Here is an 18,970-nt window from a genome sequence, read left to right on the forward strand (position 1 = left end):
TGTCCACCATTTCCTTCCTAGTCTGCAGATCGCTGTAAAATAGAATTCGTGAATTGATTGTGTAATATGGAAACGTCAAATGTGGTGCATTGAAACACTGAAGTGTTACTTGGTGCTAATGGCTGGTCATCTGGCAATGTCGATTTTGTTTGTACAAATTGTGCAGCACAGTCGCAGATGCACTCACCCAAAGGCAAAAGGGGTACCCTTTTATGGACAGTTAGATGAAGAACAATATACAGACTAAACAGAGCTTAGCAGTCCCAGCCTCTGTTGACAGCACAAGGAAGTATCATTAAACTGTGAAATGTATTTTATTTTATTTATTTAACCAGGAAACCAGGAGGTTAATGATCAAGTACCTGTCTGTCACTTGTTTAAGAAAGTGGCTTAACCTGTTTCCCCTTTGTAAAACCGCCCCAGGGCCCACAGTCTTCTATTGCGCTTAATTCCCATTTTAAAATGAGCCCATAAAACAACCAGTTCATATATTACTTCTTTTTTTTAATAATCACTCACTTTTTCTCTTGTAATATTTATATAAAATGGCAGTCACTCTGAAAGGTTCGCACATCTTTACTTACGTTGAGAGATCTGGCATCAATTTTTCTTTTTATATTCAATGCCGCTGAGTGAATATTTGTTTGGAATCATACCGTTCGCACTGTTTCAAATTACCAAAATTGCCAAATTCCGTTGTGCAGATGCGGAGCTTGATCTAAGCAAAGTAATTCTTTGGATTCAGCTGCTTCATTTCAGTTTAAATGTAACTTAATTTCCATACATTGTACTTGTTTTTTGAACAGAATACACCATGCATGTTATACTCCATGGAGTTCTGCGGTTCTATCACGTATAAGGAGAGCTTAGACAATACATTTATTCAGCAATCTCGGCCATGGAATATCTACAGTGCTTACTGAACGTTCATTGTGTTTTCTTTATATATGGCATACATTTAGAAGCACCACCATTTAGAAACCAGGTATCTTTAGGTCATGGGCCTATAATCTCTACTCAATTATGAGACTATTGCTAATAATACAACTACCTTTCATTGTAATGAACCCTTTTAATACTGTTAAACCTTTGAGATGACTCATTGCAAAGACTTCAATATTTCTCAGATTGAGCTCCCGATGGAAACCCCATGGTTTGCAACCAATAAATGTTTACAAAAATCAATTTTAATTTTGGGAAGCATTAGGAAGTAATTCATACCATGCCTGTGTCTGCTGTCTGTAATATCAGGTCACATCACTGAAATTTTCAGGGCTTTAACAGTGCAGTTATATCACTTTGTATGGAGTATAACTGTTTCTTTTGACCTGTAAACTAATACATGTTTCTTTTCAAGATCCCACTATATTTTTGCTTTGGATAAAGAGACTACTGGTGTTGCATAGTGAATATATATATATGTGTTCCAATGAAGCAGCATATATATATAAGAGTTCCAATGAAGCAGCGTTTTTTATGCAGCGATACATCATCATTTGTAGAATGTTAGTTTAAGCTTGTGTATTTCAAGAATGGCCAAAAAACCTGGACGAATACCAGACGGTTCTTCTAATTTCCCTTTGTTATTTTTGAGCCACTCAAAGTCCTTTCTGTCTATTAGGCAACAGCATTTTATGCAGTCAGCTGTTTTTTGCTTACACTGTAATGCACAAGGGGAATTTTAATAAATCAGATGCATGCTACTTGCAATGTTCCAAACCACGACTGCCAGTTATATGTTATTTTATTAGATGATAAGAGACTAAAGCCACACTCCTGGCCCTTTTTGTCAAGCCATTTGGGGGATAACCTTGACCTTTAGTTTCTGGCTTTGGAAACTTACTTTCCAGATGCTTTCCAGCTCACATTCTTGTGTTTTTTTTTTTTTTTTAGTGTTTACATCTGTATAAAAAAAGTGTATTATATCAAACGGAGATCAATAACTCGTTTTAAATTCCTGCAAATTATATTTTTAACTACATTTTTCTGATCAACTTGCTTCTGCCTTCTTTCCTAGGAAGTGTGTAGAGAGCTCTGGTGTCTTAGCAAAAATAACCGCTGTGTCACCAACAGCATCCCGGCTGCCGAGGGAACCTTGTGTCAAACTGGAAGCATAGAGAAAGGGGTAAGGATTTATAATAGACAACTCCCTCCCACACTCTTCACTGCACTTACTGGCTTAATAGATTAAAAAGTAGCCTATTTATAGGATGTGATATTGAGACATAAATATGTATTTGACACCTTCCTATGCTTTTGTTGACAAACACCCACCTCAATTGTAAACTGTCCAGCACAATGCAATTCAACAGTGAAGGTTTGGTGGTGCCTATGGAACTCACTGCCACTCATTGTAAGGCAGGCCCCTTCTCTTGATGTTTTTTTTTTGAAGATGTACTTTTATGCTAAAGCTTTTTAAATTATTATATATATTTTTTATAATTGTAAACACACAACTAAATTTTATTTTTGTTTTGCTGTGTTTGTGTTGTACAACGCCTTGAGATCTCTGGAAAGACTTTCTGAGAAAATTTATTATTATTATTTATTATTATTATTTATCTTATTATTATTATTATTATTATTATAACATTGATGCTTAAAGTTATTAATGCAGGTATAATTAAAGAAAAGAGTAACTATAGATTCAGTGTACAAACAATCCCTTTCACTGAGGTCTGCCAAAGTAATGACAAAGAAGCCATACTTCTGATAGATACAGTACTGGACAGTACATAGTAGAAGAAAAAAAACAATCATTTTATCAATGGCTACAATGCTCAACAAAACCTTATCAGATTATGTTCAGAGTAGGGGTTCAACATAACCTAATAATAGTGTATAAAAGAGATGCAGTGTGGTTATTTGTAATAGCAATACTCTTGAATAGTCTTGAATGGAAGAGGATGTAGAAGAAAGACCCTATTGCCTTTAAAGCCATAGTGATAGACATTTGGTTCTGTCCTGTGTGGCGAGTGAACCAAAAAGGGAAGGAAATCTCAAGAGATTTTCCTCATTTTGACATGTGCTAGTAACAGAGTAGTTACTCACATGCTCTTACCTTGGATAATGGCTTTTGAGTACAGGGCAACAAGTGGCCACTCCACTGTCTATCCCACTCAGCAGTTAGGGACTAAATATTTACAGTATAACCAATAACTAATTAACAGTCAATTGTGTATCCTTCAAAGGATCATGCAAGAACAATTTTTCAGAATTCCAAGTCCCATACTGCTGTAGTGGGAAAAAAATACTACAAAGATTCTGTACAAAACACAAGATGTACCGGTGCTGTATGTAGAGCTGTAATAATTTACCATAACTTAATTATGTTTGATATTGGAATAAGAAAGCTAGCAAAGCAGCCATTCCCAGGATTCATTCATGCAGACTGGATTTGTGAAAACAATGAGATTGGGTCATCAGTTCACTGCCAGGTTAGAGAGACAGTTTCAACAAAGATTACAGTGCATTGTAAATGACAATCAGATGTCTACATGCAGAGTATTAAAGCTTTTAACCAGCCGTCACGCTGTATTTATGACCGGCTGATGGCTGCATTCAGGGGCGAGTTCGTGGTCAGTGTCCTGGTCGGCATTCAGGCCCCAGTTTGATGCCAATAGAAAAAGAGTTTTACTGTGTACTGCAAATGCATGTGCCTGGCTGCATTGCAATCTGTATCAAAACAATAAGAGTAATGGAGGGTCATCTCCTTTAGTTATTCACTGTGCTGTATTAGTGAATATTTGGTCTTTGTTTTGTCATGTTTTTTATGGTGATTTTTTAAAGGTTTGCTGTAAAATGTAATACATGTATTTCCTTTGAGATTTGTTTGCAGTTGAATGTATTTGTGGACATTTTTAAAAGCGCTGACCTTATTTTAAGATCTAAAGAAACATAAACCCCTTGGTTTTACAACAAGGCTGCAATGCGTCATGTTAATTCACTCCTGTGGTTTATTTGTAGAAAATAATTGCTAATAATCTCGCATGTGAGCCGCAGGAAACTGCCTGGGAGTGATGAGTGAATAAACACCAACTAGCAAGCTGGAGCTCCAATAATACTCCACTACAAATCACCACCAAAAACAATGCCACTCCCTCATCTGTCACCAAAATTCCTTGGCAGAAGCACAGTGGCTGATCGGCTAATGCTTTTCCACATGCTGTCTCGGGACAGTGAGCTTTTGAACTATTTTACTGCCCCCTCCTCCTCCTGCGGTCACTGCTGGCCTTGAAATAGGTGATGCAGCCAAGATAACAGACAGAGAAGACAGGTACCGCATGCCTGGGCTTTGTCTGCCCACAGATAAGAAGATCTTGGAGTGACTATTTTGGGTGCATAGAAGTCCTTGTCCTTCAACGTAGTCTCCTCCCATCCGTAATCCTATTTATAGAGTAGCTCGCAGCACACGCTTTGTCAGGCTGCGATGATGGAGGACTCTGTGATACATTGCCGATTCCTGTAGTTTCACCCCTCCGTTGCCAATACAGTACTTAACCTACTGACACACTTGTTTTGCTGTGACAGCAAACGGCAGTTTTCAACCTTCTAATCCCTGTTCTTAGGTTGCCACAAAGAAATCCCTTTGAAATGTGAAAAGAAAAAAAACAAAAAACAAAAAGAAAAACACATTTTAAAGGGTCAGCATTAAATCTTAGATTCATTCGACAGGAACAGTTATTTTAAACGCAGAATGGTAGGGTTGTGAGTTTGAATTATTGCTCTTGCTGTCTCATTTGTTATTGTGATGAAAAAAAAAAAAAAAAAAAAAAAATATATATATATATATATATATATATATATATATATATATATATATATTATACAAAGCGTGTGAGAATGCATTTTCTTAGGTGTTATGTGTGCTTATGATGCATCATAGCAAGAAATAATATCTGCTGGGCCTGTCATAGCAAAGAATAACATCTCTTGGGCCTGTCAAACCAAAAGTAACATCTGGTGAGTTCATCATTATAGAGGTATGATTGGCTCTTTAGCTGGATCTGATTTTACTGTATTTCATTTTAAGAAGTACTGTAGTTTTTTTTTTTTTAAACACTCCCTGTTCATTGGTATGTCTCGCCTAGCCAGAATGACTGAACAGCTCGGTGTAGTGTTTATTGAACAGCTAAAAAGCAATGCTAGATACTCTGTATCCTTTACCGCTGATGAAGAGCTGGCTGCTGTTCAGTGGGCACTAGCTGCAGGGCTTTAAAGACGTTTGCTGCCACTATAGTATTGTATGTGTACTCTTGTTTAAAGAAAATGACCCTCATGCCAGCCAGTGGAGCTTTTGCATATGACACCCTCATTCCCAGAATGTCATTTTACAGAACAGACTTTTTGAAGATCCTTCAGATAGACAAAATACAGGACGTTTAAGCAGGGTCAGAAGTGCATGCAGTCTAACAATTCATGGGCTTCATGACCGTGATCTGTTTATAGGAAGATTACATTTTGATTTAAGTCAGGTATAGACAGGGCTACAGGAGTATACACTTTCTAAAGCTTCCTGCAGGTCTGAGGCACCAGATCAACAGGATTTCAGTCTGTTCAGGTCAAGTTGAAACCAGTAACTGGTGGCAACAGCTGCACTAAATAAATCAACTGTATTTTACCGTTTCAGCATTTTTTCTCAGAGTGAAACAATGGCCAGTGCATGTAAAGGGGCTCTTAGCTGGTCCCCGAGAGTTCTTTAAGAGTAAATAACGTGCACATTGAAGTTGGAGGGATTTGACTCTTGTGATGTTTGAAAGTATTGTATGCTTGAAGTGAAATGTAGAGATTTGGGTTTCTGAGTATGTCAGTGGTTAGAGTTCAGGTTTTCCGTGTGGGAGAAAGTAGGTTTAACTGAAGACCCATCTTGATCAGTCAGTGGTGTTGGTGTAGGTGTCAATACTGTAAACATGAGGTGATAGAAAATGTTTATATTTATTAAAATACATATAAGAGATTACCAAATTTGTTAGGAGGATGACAGTATTATCCTTGATTGTCACCATCTCACATTAACTTACGGATTAACTCAAATTAGAAAAATAAATAAATGTTGTATATGCGATGTGGATTCACAGCATGGCAGTCTACTTGTGTTCCCCCTCATCCAATGACTCTTTTCTCTCTTACTGTCTCCTCTTTTTCATTTTCCATTCTTCTTTTAAATGGTTTGTCTTTTGAATATTACATGACTGTTTAATGATGATTATCTTATACTGATTTTCTTTGTATTTGAAGTAAAAAGAGTGAAAAGAGAGCCGTAAAAAAAAAAAAAAAGTGTCTGTAGGTCAACGGAAAGGATTTAAGATTCTGTACTTCCTGTTCCAGGCGATAGTGGAATTGGATATGAGTCTGTTGTGCAGGTAAGATTGTTTGTGAGGTCCTCAATAGCACTGCTGTGAAAAAACAGCCAACAAAAGACACATACATTAGGAGGATTCGTAAGGATTGTTTCGTAAGGATTGTTTTAATTGCCTGTCTCCAGATCTGGGGTTGAAAGAGTCTCAATTACACTTTATGACACTGTGGACAAATGTAAGCCTCTCCATCATGAGAATTAGTTTTCTAATGAGGACTGAAATACCAAGAGCAAGGGGGCTGTCGTCAACTAGCCCTCTGGATTTCTGCAACTGGAACGTGTTCCCTGATCAAAATGTATAAAAACATTGTAAGACCATTGTTATTTCTGCGGCTATGTATAGTATTGCATCTGTTCAAAACTTCTGGTGAAAAATGCACCATCTGGACAACCTAAATGGGTTAATTATGTGGTGAAGCGAGGTGAAAACACTAATCTTCCTTAGGCTTGCATTACAAAACACAGGTTTCATGCTGCCAACACTACCTTAGCTGGTGATATCATATAAACCGATTCACATTTTTAACATTACACATGAAAAAACCTTGGGAGAAAATCTTATGGCACTGTTTGCTTTGACCTGTGACCTAAGATGGCGGATTTATTATGGCTTTGTGATATTTTGGTTTCTGGATGATAAAGACCTGGTTCTTTAAAATATTGGATTCAGACTCGGAAAACAACTGTATGTTATGATTCACTAGGTCAATTTGATACTGGCTATTGTTCAAGCAAAATAAATCCTTTTGTGCCAGTAATTTAACAATGCCGCTGCCGCTAGTGTCAAAGCCTCCTATTAATTTGAGGTAGTGACTTCATATATACATGATTATATAAACACTGCGTGCTAAATGTGTGGGTGACCCCTGACCTAACATAGCTGTCATATTGAGGTCATGTGACATAAGTTTATGGTTTTTGGAGAACTGTCTTAATATTTGGTACACACTGTTAATTAAGTTCCATTACCAGTGCTGTTCAGTAAAAATGCACTGTTTCACTGCCTCGTTGTTTAAACCTCTTTAAACCAGTTCATGTCAGTGCAGACCACACACTTTGAGATACTGGCTTTACTGTTGGTAGACACAATTATTTTCTTTGATTCTTTGAGTTAATTTCCATTAGTGGTGTTATCCAGTTAAAATGAACCACATTGTTTAAACCACTGACAATAACATGTTTGCATTTCTTCAGAGATGGTGTTTTTGTTTTTGATATCAAACCCACCATTTCCAGTTAAAATGTAAATGTTCCTTGTGCGACTAAAAATTTATCATTCCCCCACCAGCTGTTACCCCATCAATGTAAAACCTTTCTATTTTAACAGTGACAAATCATTTTTTGTATCCTAGCCACTTCCCCCATTTTGCCCCAAATAACCATCAAGTCTTCGTATCACTGCTGTAATAAACCTTGATCGTGATAGATTTAAGTAAATTCTCTTTCAAGATGCAAAAGTATGGTTTCCTATGTTGATGGTTTTATTACGTTCAGAACAGGAATCTAAGGTTTACCCAAAATTAGACTTTGACAAAAGTTTTTTATTTTTTTTAATTTTTTTTAAGCCACTTACACTGAGTTTGCTATCTGGAACAGGAATTCTGATGCCTATAAATGGTGAAAGAAAGATCCTCTGTAATTCCTGGTGGACTGGTTACTCTATCAGCTGAACAGCTAATTGTGTATTTGTTCCTTTCCTCCCCCTCTCTCCCAGTGGTGCTATCAGGGAGACTGTGTTCCTTTTGGCACTTGGCCTCAGAGTTTGGATGGTGGCTGGGGACCGTGGTCAATCTGGGGCGAGTGCAGCCGGACTTGTGGGGGAGGCGTCTCCTCCTCTGTCAGACACTGTGACAGCCCAGCGTAAGTAGCTAAAGTAAGCCAGAGCAACAAATGACACATTTGGGAACAATATTGTTTTCATGTTTTCAGGGAAATATATTTGTATTGTGTCAGTTGACACTTTCTAAGAACCTTTTTTGTTAGAAAAAAATCGACTCTTTGTAAACCAATATAAACATAGAATAGGATTTTGTTGCACCATTTATACAAGCAGACATGGTCAAGTGTTCTAGAAGCTAGTTTAAAATGCGTTACCCAAATACACTTTTCTATAGTGTAAAGTACTGTAGGTTCTCCACTTAACGTCAGGACCTGTTTGCTCGAGCCTCTTAAACACAGTGTAAGTTCAGATTTCACAGTCAAGATATTATCAGAAATATCTCTCTTCACAATGTTGCTGTCAGGCAGTAGAGGAAACAAGGGGTGGTAATGTGTAAGACCTGTGTAAAATAATAGCTTTAAAACATCAAGGTACAAATCAGTGCAGTGGAAATTCCTCCCATGATGTAAACATAAAAAAGGGACCATGGTCGATATTATGCAGCGTATCTTGATATTGGGTATCCCATACAAACACGAGAATTTTGGTGCTACACAGCTCAGTATTTTTACAGCATACGAACAACACACAGCAGTCACTGGCCACAGAGATACAATTAAGAACGTATTTCAGTCCTGGCACCTCAATAAGCAGCATGGTTTTATTGTCTCAATTCCAATGATAATGCTGAGTGTGAGAGTGTGACTGATTTTTTGGGTAGTTGCAGGAGCAGTTCTAAAACATTAACATGCTTGCTATATAAGTTCTCACTGATATCACTGACAATTGATTTGAAATTGGTTCGGAATCATAGCTCTCTTGTCCTTGTCACCTCTCTTAAACTGTCATTATTGATTAGGATGCAGTGCTGAACTAAAGTGGATAATTCATTTGATATTTATTTATTATTCAATGCTGTTCTCCTGAATATGAGGTGATAACCAGGCAACAGGCACACCAGCATCACATTTAGAAATACCCACATTATGTATCATTACTGCAACAACACGCAACAAAGCCTGACTAATTTATTATATATTGATGGTAAATGCATAACACAAATCTTATTTTTGAGTCTGCCTTTAATTTCCCTGATTCTCCACCTAATTTAACCCAGTGTTTGCTGTAGAGTCTAAGCATATCAACCCTTCCACAAGCTTTGTTTGGTCTCCATAGTTAGTACGTCAGTAGATTTGTTATCATTATTGCTGACAGTGCAAGATAAAATATGGAAATCTGCTCTCTAAGTTAAATTCATACACTGGTACAATGGTTTGCATTGTGAGGTAGAAGTACTACCATGATGCTACGATTAATAAAGGTAATTCTTAGTTTAAATGTTAAAATGTAGGAGAAATGGACCAGACTATTATGTTGAACACTGATAAAACACAAAATACATTAATTTTTTTTTTTAATTTAACTGAATATTTGTTGTTGTCATGTTCATGGCCTCCAGGGAAACAAGATTTCTGTTTTTTCCATTTTATTTTTAAATCTATGATTGTAAAAGAAAGAAAAGACAAAAAAAGCACTGGAATTATATTTACATTTTGCCAGATATCATTAATTATCTAATCAAATGCAGCAGCCTTCTTGGCTGAATGAATTTGACTGGGGAAAACCAGTTGACCTGAAAGCTAAGCTGGCAAGGCTGCTGGATGGTCACTGGGGGAGCTTGGGCTTGGACCACAAACTGCATTGCTAACAAGGGGCACATTCCTCTGATTCAAACAACAGGCAGCCATCAACTAATTGGGAGATGTTTTCCAGATAAGCAACAGGAATTGTACCCGTGGAGTTTTCAGGTTATATTATGCTTCTCACAAAGGCAAAAAAATAAATGGCAGAAAATGGTTTCTGTGTGGTAAACTGTGGAAGCCATTTATTTAACTTCCAATCCCAGTAAACACAATAATTCATCTCTAACCTGGCCGTACTACAAAGTTCCTTCTCTCTGTAAGAGAACAGGGGCTCTACAGCAGAAGAGACAAATGTAGTCGTGATGAGCTGCCGCCATATGTGAGTTACCTGGGGGGGAACCTCGTTACAAGGTAACTGCCCCAAATGTAGTGCAGATGCCTGCCAGTGTTGATTAAAATGGTGTGTGGATTTTACTTTGATTCACTTGTTTTTAAAAGGCAGACAGGAGGGGCTGACAAAAAGGAGAAAGTACCTCATTAATCTTTTTTTTTTTAAATTATAATTTGTTTCAGGCCTTCTGGTGGAGGAAAGTACTGTCTTGGGGAAAGGAAACGTTACCGCTCCTGTAATACTGATGTGAGTCAAAGGCTTGCAGCCTTGCAGCTTTCCACAACCTGGTTCACAGGTTTCACTCCGACAGATTCTAGGGCAGGCTAGGTAATGTGAAGAAAAAAAAAATACCAAGAATAAAGAGAACAAATATTTTTAATTTGGACAGCAGATGTGCTGTCAAAAGACCATCTTTATATAAATAAATCATATTGTTCATGCTTTGACATTACCATTCATGTGCTGGTGTAATTATTCCAGAGGGTCCCGTTTAATGATTTAAACAATGGCGGTACTCAGATCTGCCTCTGTTTATACCAACTGAATCTCTTTTAGTCTTTGGGCCACGTAAACAGCAGCTTCTTTGTGTTCATTAATTTATTTGAAAGCGTTGACTTGGAGTAGCCCTTTAAAGAGCACACTCATTAATTGATCTGTCCACACATCACATCATTTGGTCAGGACCTTGTATTTTTATCTCATTCCACAATATGCCATCATTATCATAAAAAAATTTTATTTCTGGGTTTTAAACAGGCCACAGGCTCTCTCCTTAACTTTCTGAGAACCACAAACTAAAACAATGATAGTCTTCATCAGGCCACTGGTTCTATAAAGCCTGTAGCTATAGCTTTTGGGTGTTTAGGGTTAAAACTATATGGCCATTATGCATTTCCTGGTAATTATCATGGTGACAAATTAATTGGTGATAAGAACAGTACTCCCATAGGTCTGAATCCATGACCTGTGACTGAGTAAACGGGACATTGACTTTAGAAAGGAGAATTAATTAAAGTCTGAATTAAAGTAAACTGTTTGACAAGCCTTATACAAAATAACAACAGCTTCCAAACTCCACATGTTTGTCGCCTAACCACAGATGATCAAAGACTGAACCAGAAGCTTCTCCTAATACATGTGTTAGTAGTTCCTAGAAACAGAAAAGTAGGCTTAAAAAGAACCCGGGCAATGAAAGGTTATCTTTAAATATTGTCTTATTATTGGAAGAATTTGGTTTTGTTATTACAGATCTGATCTTTTGGAATGTGAACACATCTTTGTTCAGGTTTATCAGCTGATAGGTCTTGTATGATGAGGAAGCTGCCAGTCTGTGGCTCACAAACACTTTGAGTGTTTCTGTGAAATTTCAGCATTTATTTTTCTTTAAGCACTTTACCCTCCCTTCCCCTCCCTCCCGTGTTTCTTCAGCAACTGCTGTTTAAGAAAGGTCAATTCTCATTTGCTTTCTTTTTTTCAACAATAAGCTAACCCCCTCTTGCATTGTACTGTGACCACTTTAATTTTCTTTCACTGCCTACACCATGACTCCTACTGGTTTTAATACCTCTTACTAGAGTTGCCTTTGTTGTGCTAAATGCCACTTTGTAATTGAAAGCAATTTAAAAACAGAAAGAACCCAGATCATCAAAAAAAAGTTCATAAAACAGCTGGCTGCAAGAAATGTGTGCTGTTTACAATACAAGCTACATTCAAAACTGAGTCTATGTCCAAACTAAACAAACAGCTGCCAAAATGGTTTAATTGATCCATCAGGCAGAGCATCAGGAAGAAAAGGGAGATCTACTGAATGTACAAAAAATACAACAGCGCAGTAAAACAAAGAGTACAAAGAAACACAAGGAAATAAATATATTAGACATGCAAAGAGAGATATAGGACTCCATATTGCCTTGAACATTAAACATAACCCCAAACTGTTCCTCCAATACCACAACAGCAGAAATAAGACGTCAAGAGCCAAAGGGACAACGGGGAATGCAGTGTAAGATGACAAAGCAATACCAAACATATTGAATCATTGCTTTGAACAAGTTTTCACCACTAAAGACGTCAACAGCGTGCCCCCTGACACAGATAGTCCTTAAACAAGCCTACTCATTTAGTATAAATCAAACCAAAGTATTAAGATGACTGGGGCCTCGCAAGACTAATCCCTTGGTCTGGATGGCATATACCCAAGAGAGGGATAATATGCAAACGTCAAACTTGTAGACAACGCAAAGCTTTGGGGAGTGGCTGACATGCTTTCAGCCACCCAGGAAAACTAAAAAGATTTAGACTGCATACAGAACTGGGCAGAAACATGGCAGTATAGGCATAAAGTGTAGTCCAAACCACAATGTCAAAGTTACTTTGTGACCCAAGAGAGAAAGAGTCCAATGAAGAGCAACCAGACTAATCCCAGGGCTTAAGGAACAAGCTGTTAAGATAGGCTGAAAGAACTGAGTCTATTTGTCTCAGAACAAAGAATAATTAGGAGGGGGTCTTGACATGGTTAACACAAATCATTACTTTAAGCACAGTACAGAAACTAGGACCAGATGACTCAGTTGGAAACTAAATGGAGATAGATTTAGGACAGAGGGAATGAGACACTTCATCACACAGATTGATGTGGATATGAAATGGGTTACCTAGTCTTGTTGTTGAGGCAGAATGACTTGGATCCATTAAGACCCAACTTGACAATCAGCTACTAGGAACCAGACGAGCTTAGATGGGTTGAATGGCCTCCTCTAATATTATTATGTTCTTAATTGTTTTCTTCGTAGTTTAGTTTCTGCACAGTGTGTGCTGTATGCACTATATTTCAATTTCCTATCTTTATTTTAAAATGGCTACAGATAGCTATGTAAAACATAGCCATAAAAAAAAAAAAAATCTTTTAAACAGGTGTTTTAAAATTTCTTTAAATATTTGTTTGTAAATGTTTGAAAACAGCTTGTAAAAATGCACCTTTTCTTGTATGATATATTGCATTGCCAGGAGATACTTGAGGGGTGCAGGAAAGTCTATTTTCTCCTCCATTCAACCTATAATCTCAACATACAGCTTATATCTGAGTAAACTAAAGAAGCTTGTAAACCAATGTTTGAACTTGTGAAGTTTCTTACCTTCTCTTTCTTTTGAGAAATCCCCAAATAAGCTCTCATGTAAATGTATAACCTTGTGCATTGATGTAAATATGTGACACAAAGTGTTTTCCTTTTATTCATTGCAGGCCTGTGCAGTGGGCGCCCGTGATTTTCGAGAAAAGCAATGTGCAGACTTTGACAACCTGCCATTTCGGGGGAAGTATTACAACTGGAAGCCATACACTGGAGGTGAGTTTTAATAAAGGTGCAGAACGATGCCTTTTTAAGGGGTGTTTTGTGCACTGCAGGGCCTATATCAGGTATAGTGAACAGTTGTTGCACATGGTGCAAATGGATTACTTGCGTGTGAGCCGCTTTGACTTTGTCCAAACTGGTAAGTCTATACCCTTCTTAAAAAGGACAGTCTATCTGCTGCTCTGGATGGTAAATAGCCTGCTTGTATAAACAGCTAGCCAGTCCCTTTGATGCATAAAACATTCTTAAAATTCCTAGGAGTAAAATGTTTGACCATCTTCTGCACCACTGTTCTGTTTTTTGTACTCACAAAATGTTTAGTTTATAGAGTAAAGCTATTTGAAAAGCTCTGTCCTGTGAAAAGGCTCTGGGGTGGAACTGGGTGGAACTGGGTGGAATGTTTCATCAGGGCGTGCAATATGCAGGTTTTATAGCAGATATCAGGATTGTCATGTCCTCTGATCTCTAATATTTTCCACATGCAGTTTGCCTTTACTGATTAGTTACCCAGGGAAAGCCAACTAAGGAGATGTTAACTGATAACAAAAGGTATTCATTATGTACTTATGTGGCACGGTGGACTTTTCCACCTCTCCCAGAGCCATAGATTGAGTACATAATTGGGAAAATGCTGAAAGAAAAATAGGGCACAGCAATGGGTAGCAAAACAAACAAAAAAACAAGATCAGCAGAGAATGTTTTGACTGAGTTCCAGTACAAATCGTGGCAAAACTATAGTTTTTGGAAAATTAGATTTTTCATTTGAACTGCCTAAATAATAAGAAGTAAAAAACAAATGACCTGTGCCCATAAATAAAGTAAGCGCTATGAACTTTATATATATATTTTTTTTTTCAGACAAATTGAATGCAGACTGCTTAGTTAAAAAAAAAAAAAAAAAAAAAAAAAAAAAAAACATTAAACCTTTGTGAATATATTGTACCTGTCAAAAGAGTTCTAAAACAAAGAAGCATATTAGGGCATGTATTCACAGTGTATAATTCTAGTTTTTCGAAAGGAGGTATAAACATGTTAAGGTAATTTGGTTTGTTATTTGGTTAGCTGTTGTTATTACATTGCAGTTTACAGGTTTCTGTAGCAGAAGTTAAACAGTACTCTTGTTTTATGGCTTTTTTAAAAATCTCACCTCAACTATCGATAGTAACTATCAACTGTCTATAGTTATTCATTTTAATTGATTAATTGAATGGATTCATGTATTACTACTATTTTAAGTAGGGAGTGGCCAGATCCTTAGTAACTGCTTGTGCAATACAGTTCTGCAACTGTTTAAGCACATCAATCACTTCTGACTTCATGCAGACTGATGAACACTTGTCTTTTATGTGTATTTTCAGTCTGGGATAGTCAGGCAAGTCAGGCACTTACTGTGATGCCCCTTTAAAACACTGACAAATCTTTTTGTTACTTGTTTTGCAGCCAACTGACTGACAAATAACTGGTTAAGACCTTATACACATCATGGCAAATTGTTCAGCAACTTTCCATACCATTGTATCATCCATCCATCTATCCATTATCACTGACCGCTTAATCCTTTACAGGGTCGCGGTGCCGTTGTATCGTGGTGTGGCTAATTTATTTCCTAATACATGGCTCCTAATAAAGAGGCCACACCCTGTAGCCAGCTATAATATACACAACCACATTTTTATAATAGTAATAATGCTGAATCATTGGGATCCAAGTTCTGGGATCAGTCAGCTATTAGGAACCGAATGAGCATTGATGGACCTCCTCTTATTCATAACTTTTCTTATGTTCCTATGAAAGAAAGTCAGCTCTGTAGTTGCACATGCTGGAAATCAAATGTAGTCTGTTTTGTTCAATACATAAACCATTTGGCTTAAAGGTGTTATTTTCTGGTTACTGATGCTATGCACTGCATAGTTGAGATATGTACAGCGCTTGCATGTCTAACTAACTCATGCTAGTCTTAGGTTGGGTGTGTCACGTATGCTGTCTCTTTTTCTCATTCTTTTCTGTTCTTACTACAGGTGGAGTCAAACCCTGCGCATTGAACTGCTTAGCTGAAGGGTATAATTTCTATACAGAACGCGCCCCTGCCGTCATTGACGGGACACGCTGCCATGCTGACTCTCTGGATATCTGCATTAATGGAGAGTGCAAGGTACTAGAGATGTGTTACCGGTGTTCTGCTGATCTGTGTCTCACTCTTTAATATTGTTTTACTCATGTTAACTCATACCATGCTGGGTGTAGTCCACCTCACAACAATTTCTATTAAACCCTTTTATCCTGGATATGCCTACAGTTGAAATATATATACATACACACACACACACACACACACACACACACACACACACACACACACACACACACACACACACACACACACACACACACACACACACATATATATATATATATATATATATATATATATATATATATTGAATATACACATACAAAACCAACCTAATCTTCTGCTAGGGTGGAACTAAGAAGGGAAGTGGGAAATCATGGTGTTTATGTGGTGGTAGTAAGCACCAAAATGTCTGTTTCTGGCTAATATTTTGGCAGCATTGAATGTTAGTACAGTAGTACAGCATGATCTGAATTCTACTGCTCTTCCAGAATTGAGCACGGTAAGTTTAAAGTTAAAGTTGTATTTGTATTTCAATTTTATCAGTGTCTTATATTTGCCAAGTTGTGTTATTATTATTATTATTATTATTATTATTATTATTATTATTATTATTATTATATTATTATTATTATCAGTAATAGCCGTTTACAGCCTGTGGCAATGTTGCCCGCCCCTGTGTGTATTTCAGTGTTATATGTTGCCTGTTGTGTGTTAATGTTGGTGTATAGTCATTGGTACACGGGATATAAATGGGTCTGTGGAACACGAGTTGTTTAAAATGTATATTTGTATTTAAGCACGAGGATTGCACAGCACTTCACGTGCAGGTAAAATGTAATAATATGCGAGCACGGGGAATTGCACTTTATTAATTCACTTGCAGTTGTACCGCAACTCCAATTGAACGATTGATTAGCAATCGAATCTCGGTACAGCTGCATAAAAGCAGCTTGTTTTCACTCACTCAGGGTTGTGTGTTCGGTGAGTGGAGAACGGGATTGGAGACGGAGGTAATAATCAAAGTAATAGTTAAAATATCAGCTCACCGTGTTTGTCTGTGTAGTCTGTTTTGTTTGTCTCTTTATTTTGACGAAAGTGCCGTGTCCTGTGTTTTGTTTGTCTTTACAACCTTTTATTTTCTGTCTTCATTATTAAATGCTGAGCGAAACCAGTCGCTCAGCTCCTCCCAACTCCACCTCTGTGTTGTTTATTTCCTGGTTCCTGTTTCTGGTCTGACGTCACCCACTCAGCCATCTTAATGACACGTGGTGTCATTGTGGGATTACTAGCGCCTCCTAGACGCTGACCAGAGCGGGAACCATAGTTTTTGGGGAAAAAATAAAAAATAAAAAATAAAATTTGGATTATAAATAAAATGGGATGGAAGGAGGATAAAGAGGTGAAGAACAGGGAGGAGGAGTGTCGCCTAATGGACAGACATTCACGGCGATATAACAAGCCATCGCCGGGGTGCCTCCTCTGCGACCAGGACCATCTGTTTGCAAACTGTCCCTTCCGCCACTATGAGGAGGAGGAGGAACCGGCCCAAGAGAGAATGGTGGGGAGAAGGGGGAGAGAAAAGCTGCAACAACAAGAGGAGGTCGGGGACGGCGGCTTGAAGGCCTTTTTCCGGTACCTCATGGCGGAGTTGTGCCCCGGCTGTAGGGTATATGGCCGTATGCCCCACGCAATATGCAGAGGGGGAACTAATGCCCAAGTGGGAGGAGCCCGTGCATCCAGTGCCCAGACGGGGGGACCGTGAACGTTCAGCTCCCAGACGGGGGAACTGTGAGCATCCAGCGCCCAGACGGGGGGACGTGAGCGTTCAGCGCCCAGCTGGGGTGACTGCAGGAATCTAAAGCCTGAGGGACAACTTTTTCAATCTCCACCAGCAGAGAAAAAATGCCTGCTGTTTCCACCTCCATGAGCAGGGGAAGAATGCCTGCTGGTTTCACCCTGAGAGCGAGAGGGAGAGCCGCACCAGTCCCCTGCAAGAGAGGGAGAGCTGCACCAGTCCCCCCGCAAGTGAGAGAGAGCAGTACCATTCCCCTGAAACAAGGGTAGACTACACGCTGCTTCCACCTCCGTTGCCAGGAGACTACACGCCACTCCCACCTCCGTCGCCAGGAGGCTACAAGCTGCCTCTGCCTCTGCCACCTCCACTGGCAGGAGCAGAGCAGCAGGAGATGCCTCTGCCTCCTCCACTGCCAGGAGCAGAACAGCAGGAGCTGCCTCTGCCTCTTCCTCCGCCACCTCCACCGGCAGGAGTAGAGCAGCAGGAGCTGCCTCTGTCTCCGTCACCTTCACCGCCAGGAGCAGAGCAGCAGGAGCAGCCTCTGTCTCCGCCACCTCCACCGCCAGGAGCATAGCAGCAGGAGCTGCCTCTGCCTCTGCCACTTCCATCAGCAGAGGGTGAATTCCTGCTGGGTCCCTTTCCACCAGCAGAGGGTGAATGCCGGCTGATATCACTTCCCCCACCATCACGAGGAGAGGAGCTAGAGCTGCCTCTGCCTCCATCACCATCAGGGGGAGAGGAGCAGGAGCTGCCTCTCCCTTTACCAGAAGGACCAGGACTAGATGCTGGCGGTCCTCAGCAGCCCTTGCGTAGGCTGCTGAGGGAAGTATGGGGAAGAACCGCCTGGCCGCAGTGGCCGAGAAGAGGGCCAAAATCCATACCCCAGCTTGTCCTGACTCCCCGCACATCATCACTGGGGGGATGCCTGCTCGACACCGCCCAAGGATGGCTTCACATCATCGCTCGGAGATGCCTGCCTCGCTTCGCCCAAGGATGCCTGCCTCGCTTCGCCCAAGGATGCCCGACTTGCTTCGACCATGGATGCCTGCCTCGCTTCGCTCAAGGATGCCTGTTGCTCCGCATCGCCTGGGGTTTCCTGTTGCTCCACATCGCCTGGGGTTGCCTGTTGCTCCACATTGCCTGGGGTTCCCTGTTGCTCCGCATCTCCTGGGGTTCCCTATTGCTCAGCATCTCCTGGGGTTGCCAGCCACTCCGCATCGCCTGGGGTTGCCAGCTGCTTCACATCGCCTGGGGCTGCCTGTTGCTCCGCATTGCCTGGGGCTGCCCGCTCTGCTTCGCCTGGGGTCGCCGTCAGCTCTGCTTGGCTGCAGGGATCAGTGTGGCCGGAGCCCCACCAGAGGGAGCTGCCGGCTATGTAGAAGGGGGGAGAGGTCAGGAGACCACCTTCCTCAGCAGCCTT

The 18,970-nt window shown here is 39.7% G+C and overlaps 1 protein-coding gene across 1 annotated transcript in view; it reads left to right on the plus strand.

Annotated features, from left to right (window-relative positions):
• LOC121300733 (A disintegrin and metalloproteinase with thrombospondin motifs 6) overlaps window positions 1–18,970 on the plus strand; it is an 82,219-nt gene that overhangs the window by 42,467 nt on the left and 20,782 nt on the right. The window contains exons 11-15 of the mRNA XM_041229502.1: window positions 2,018–2,125; window positions 8,073–8,218; window positions 10,454–10,517; window positions 13,513–13,615; window positions 15,640–15,773. Of these exons, the coding sequence (XP_041085436.1) occupies window positions 2,018–2,125; window positions 8,073–8,218; window positions 10,454–10,517; window positions 13,513–13,615; window positions 15,640–15,773 (555 nt within the window). The remainder of the gene's footprint in view (window positions 1–2,017; window positions 2,126–8,072; window positions 8,219–10,453; window positions 10,518–13,512; window positions 13,616–15,639; window positions 15,774–18,970) is intronic.

The sequence above is a fragment of the Polyodon spathula genome, chromosome 2 (assembly GCF_017654505.1).
Source record: "Polyodon spathula isolate WHYD16114869_AA chromosome 2, ASM1765450v1, whole genome shotgun sequence".
In the NCBI taxonomy this organism is placed as follows: Eukaryota; Metazoa; Chordata; class Actinopteri; order Acipenseriformes; family Polyodontidae; genus Polyodon; species Polyodon spathula.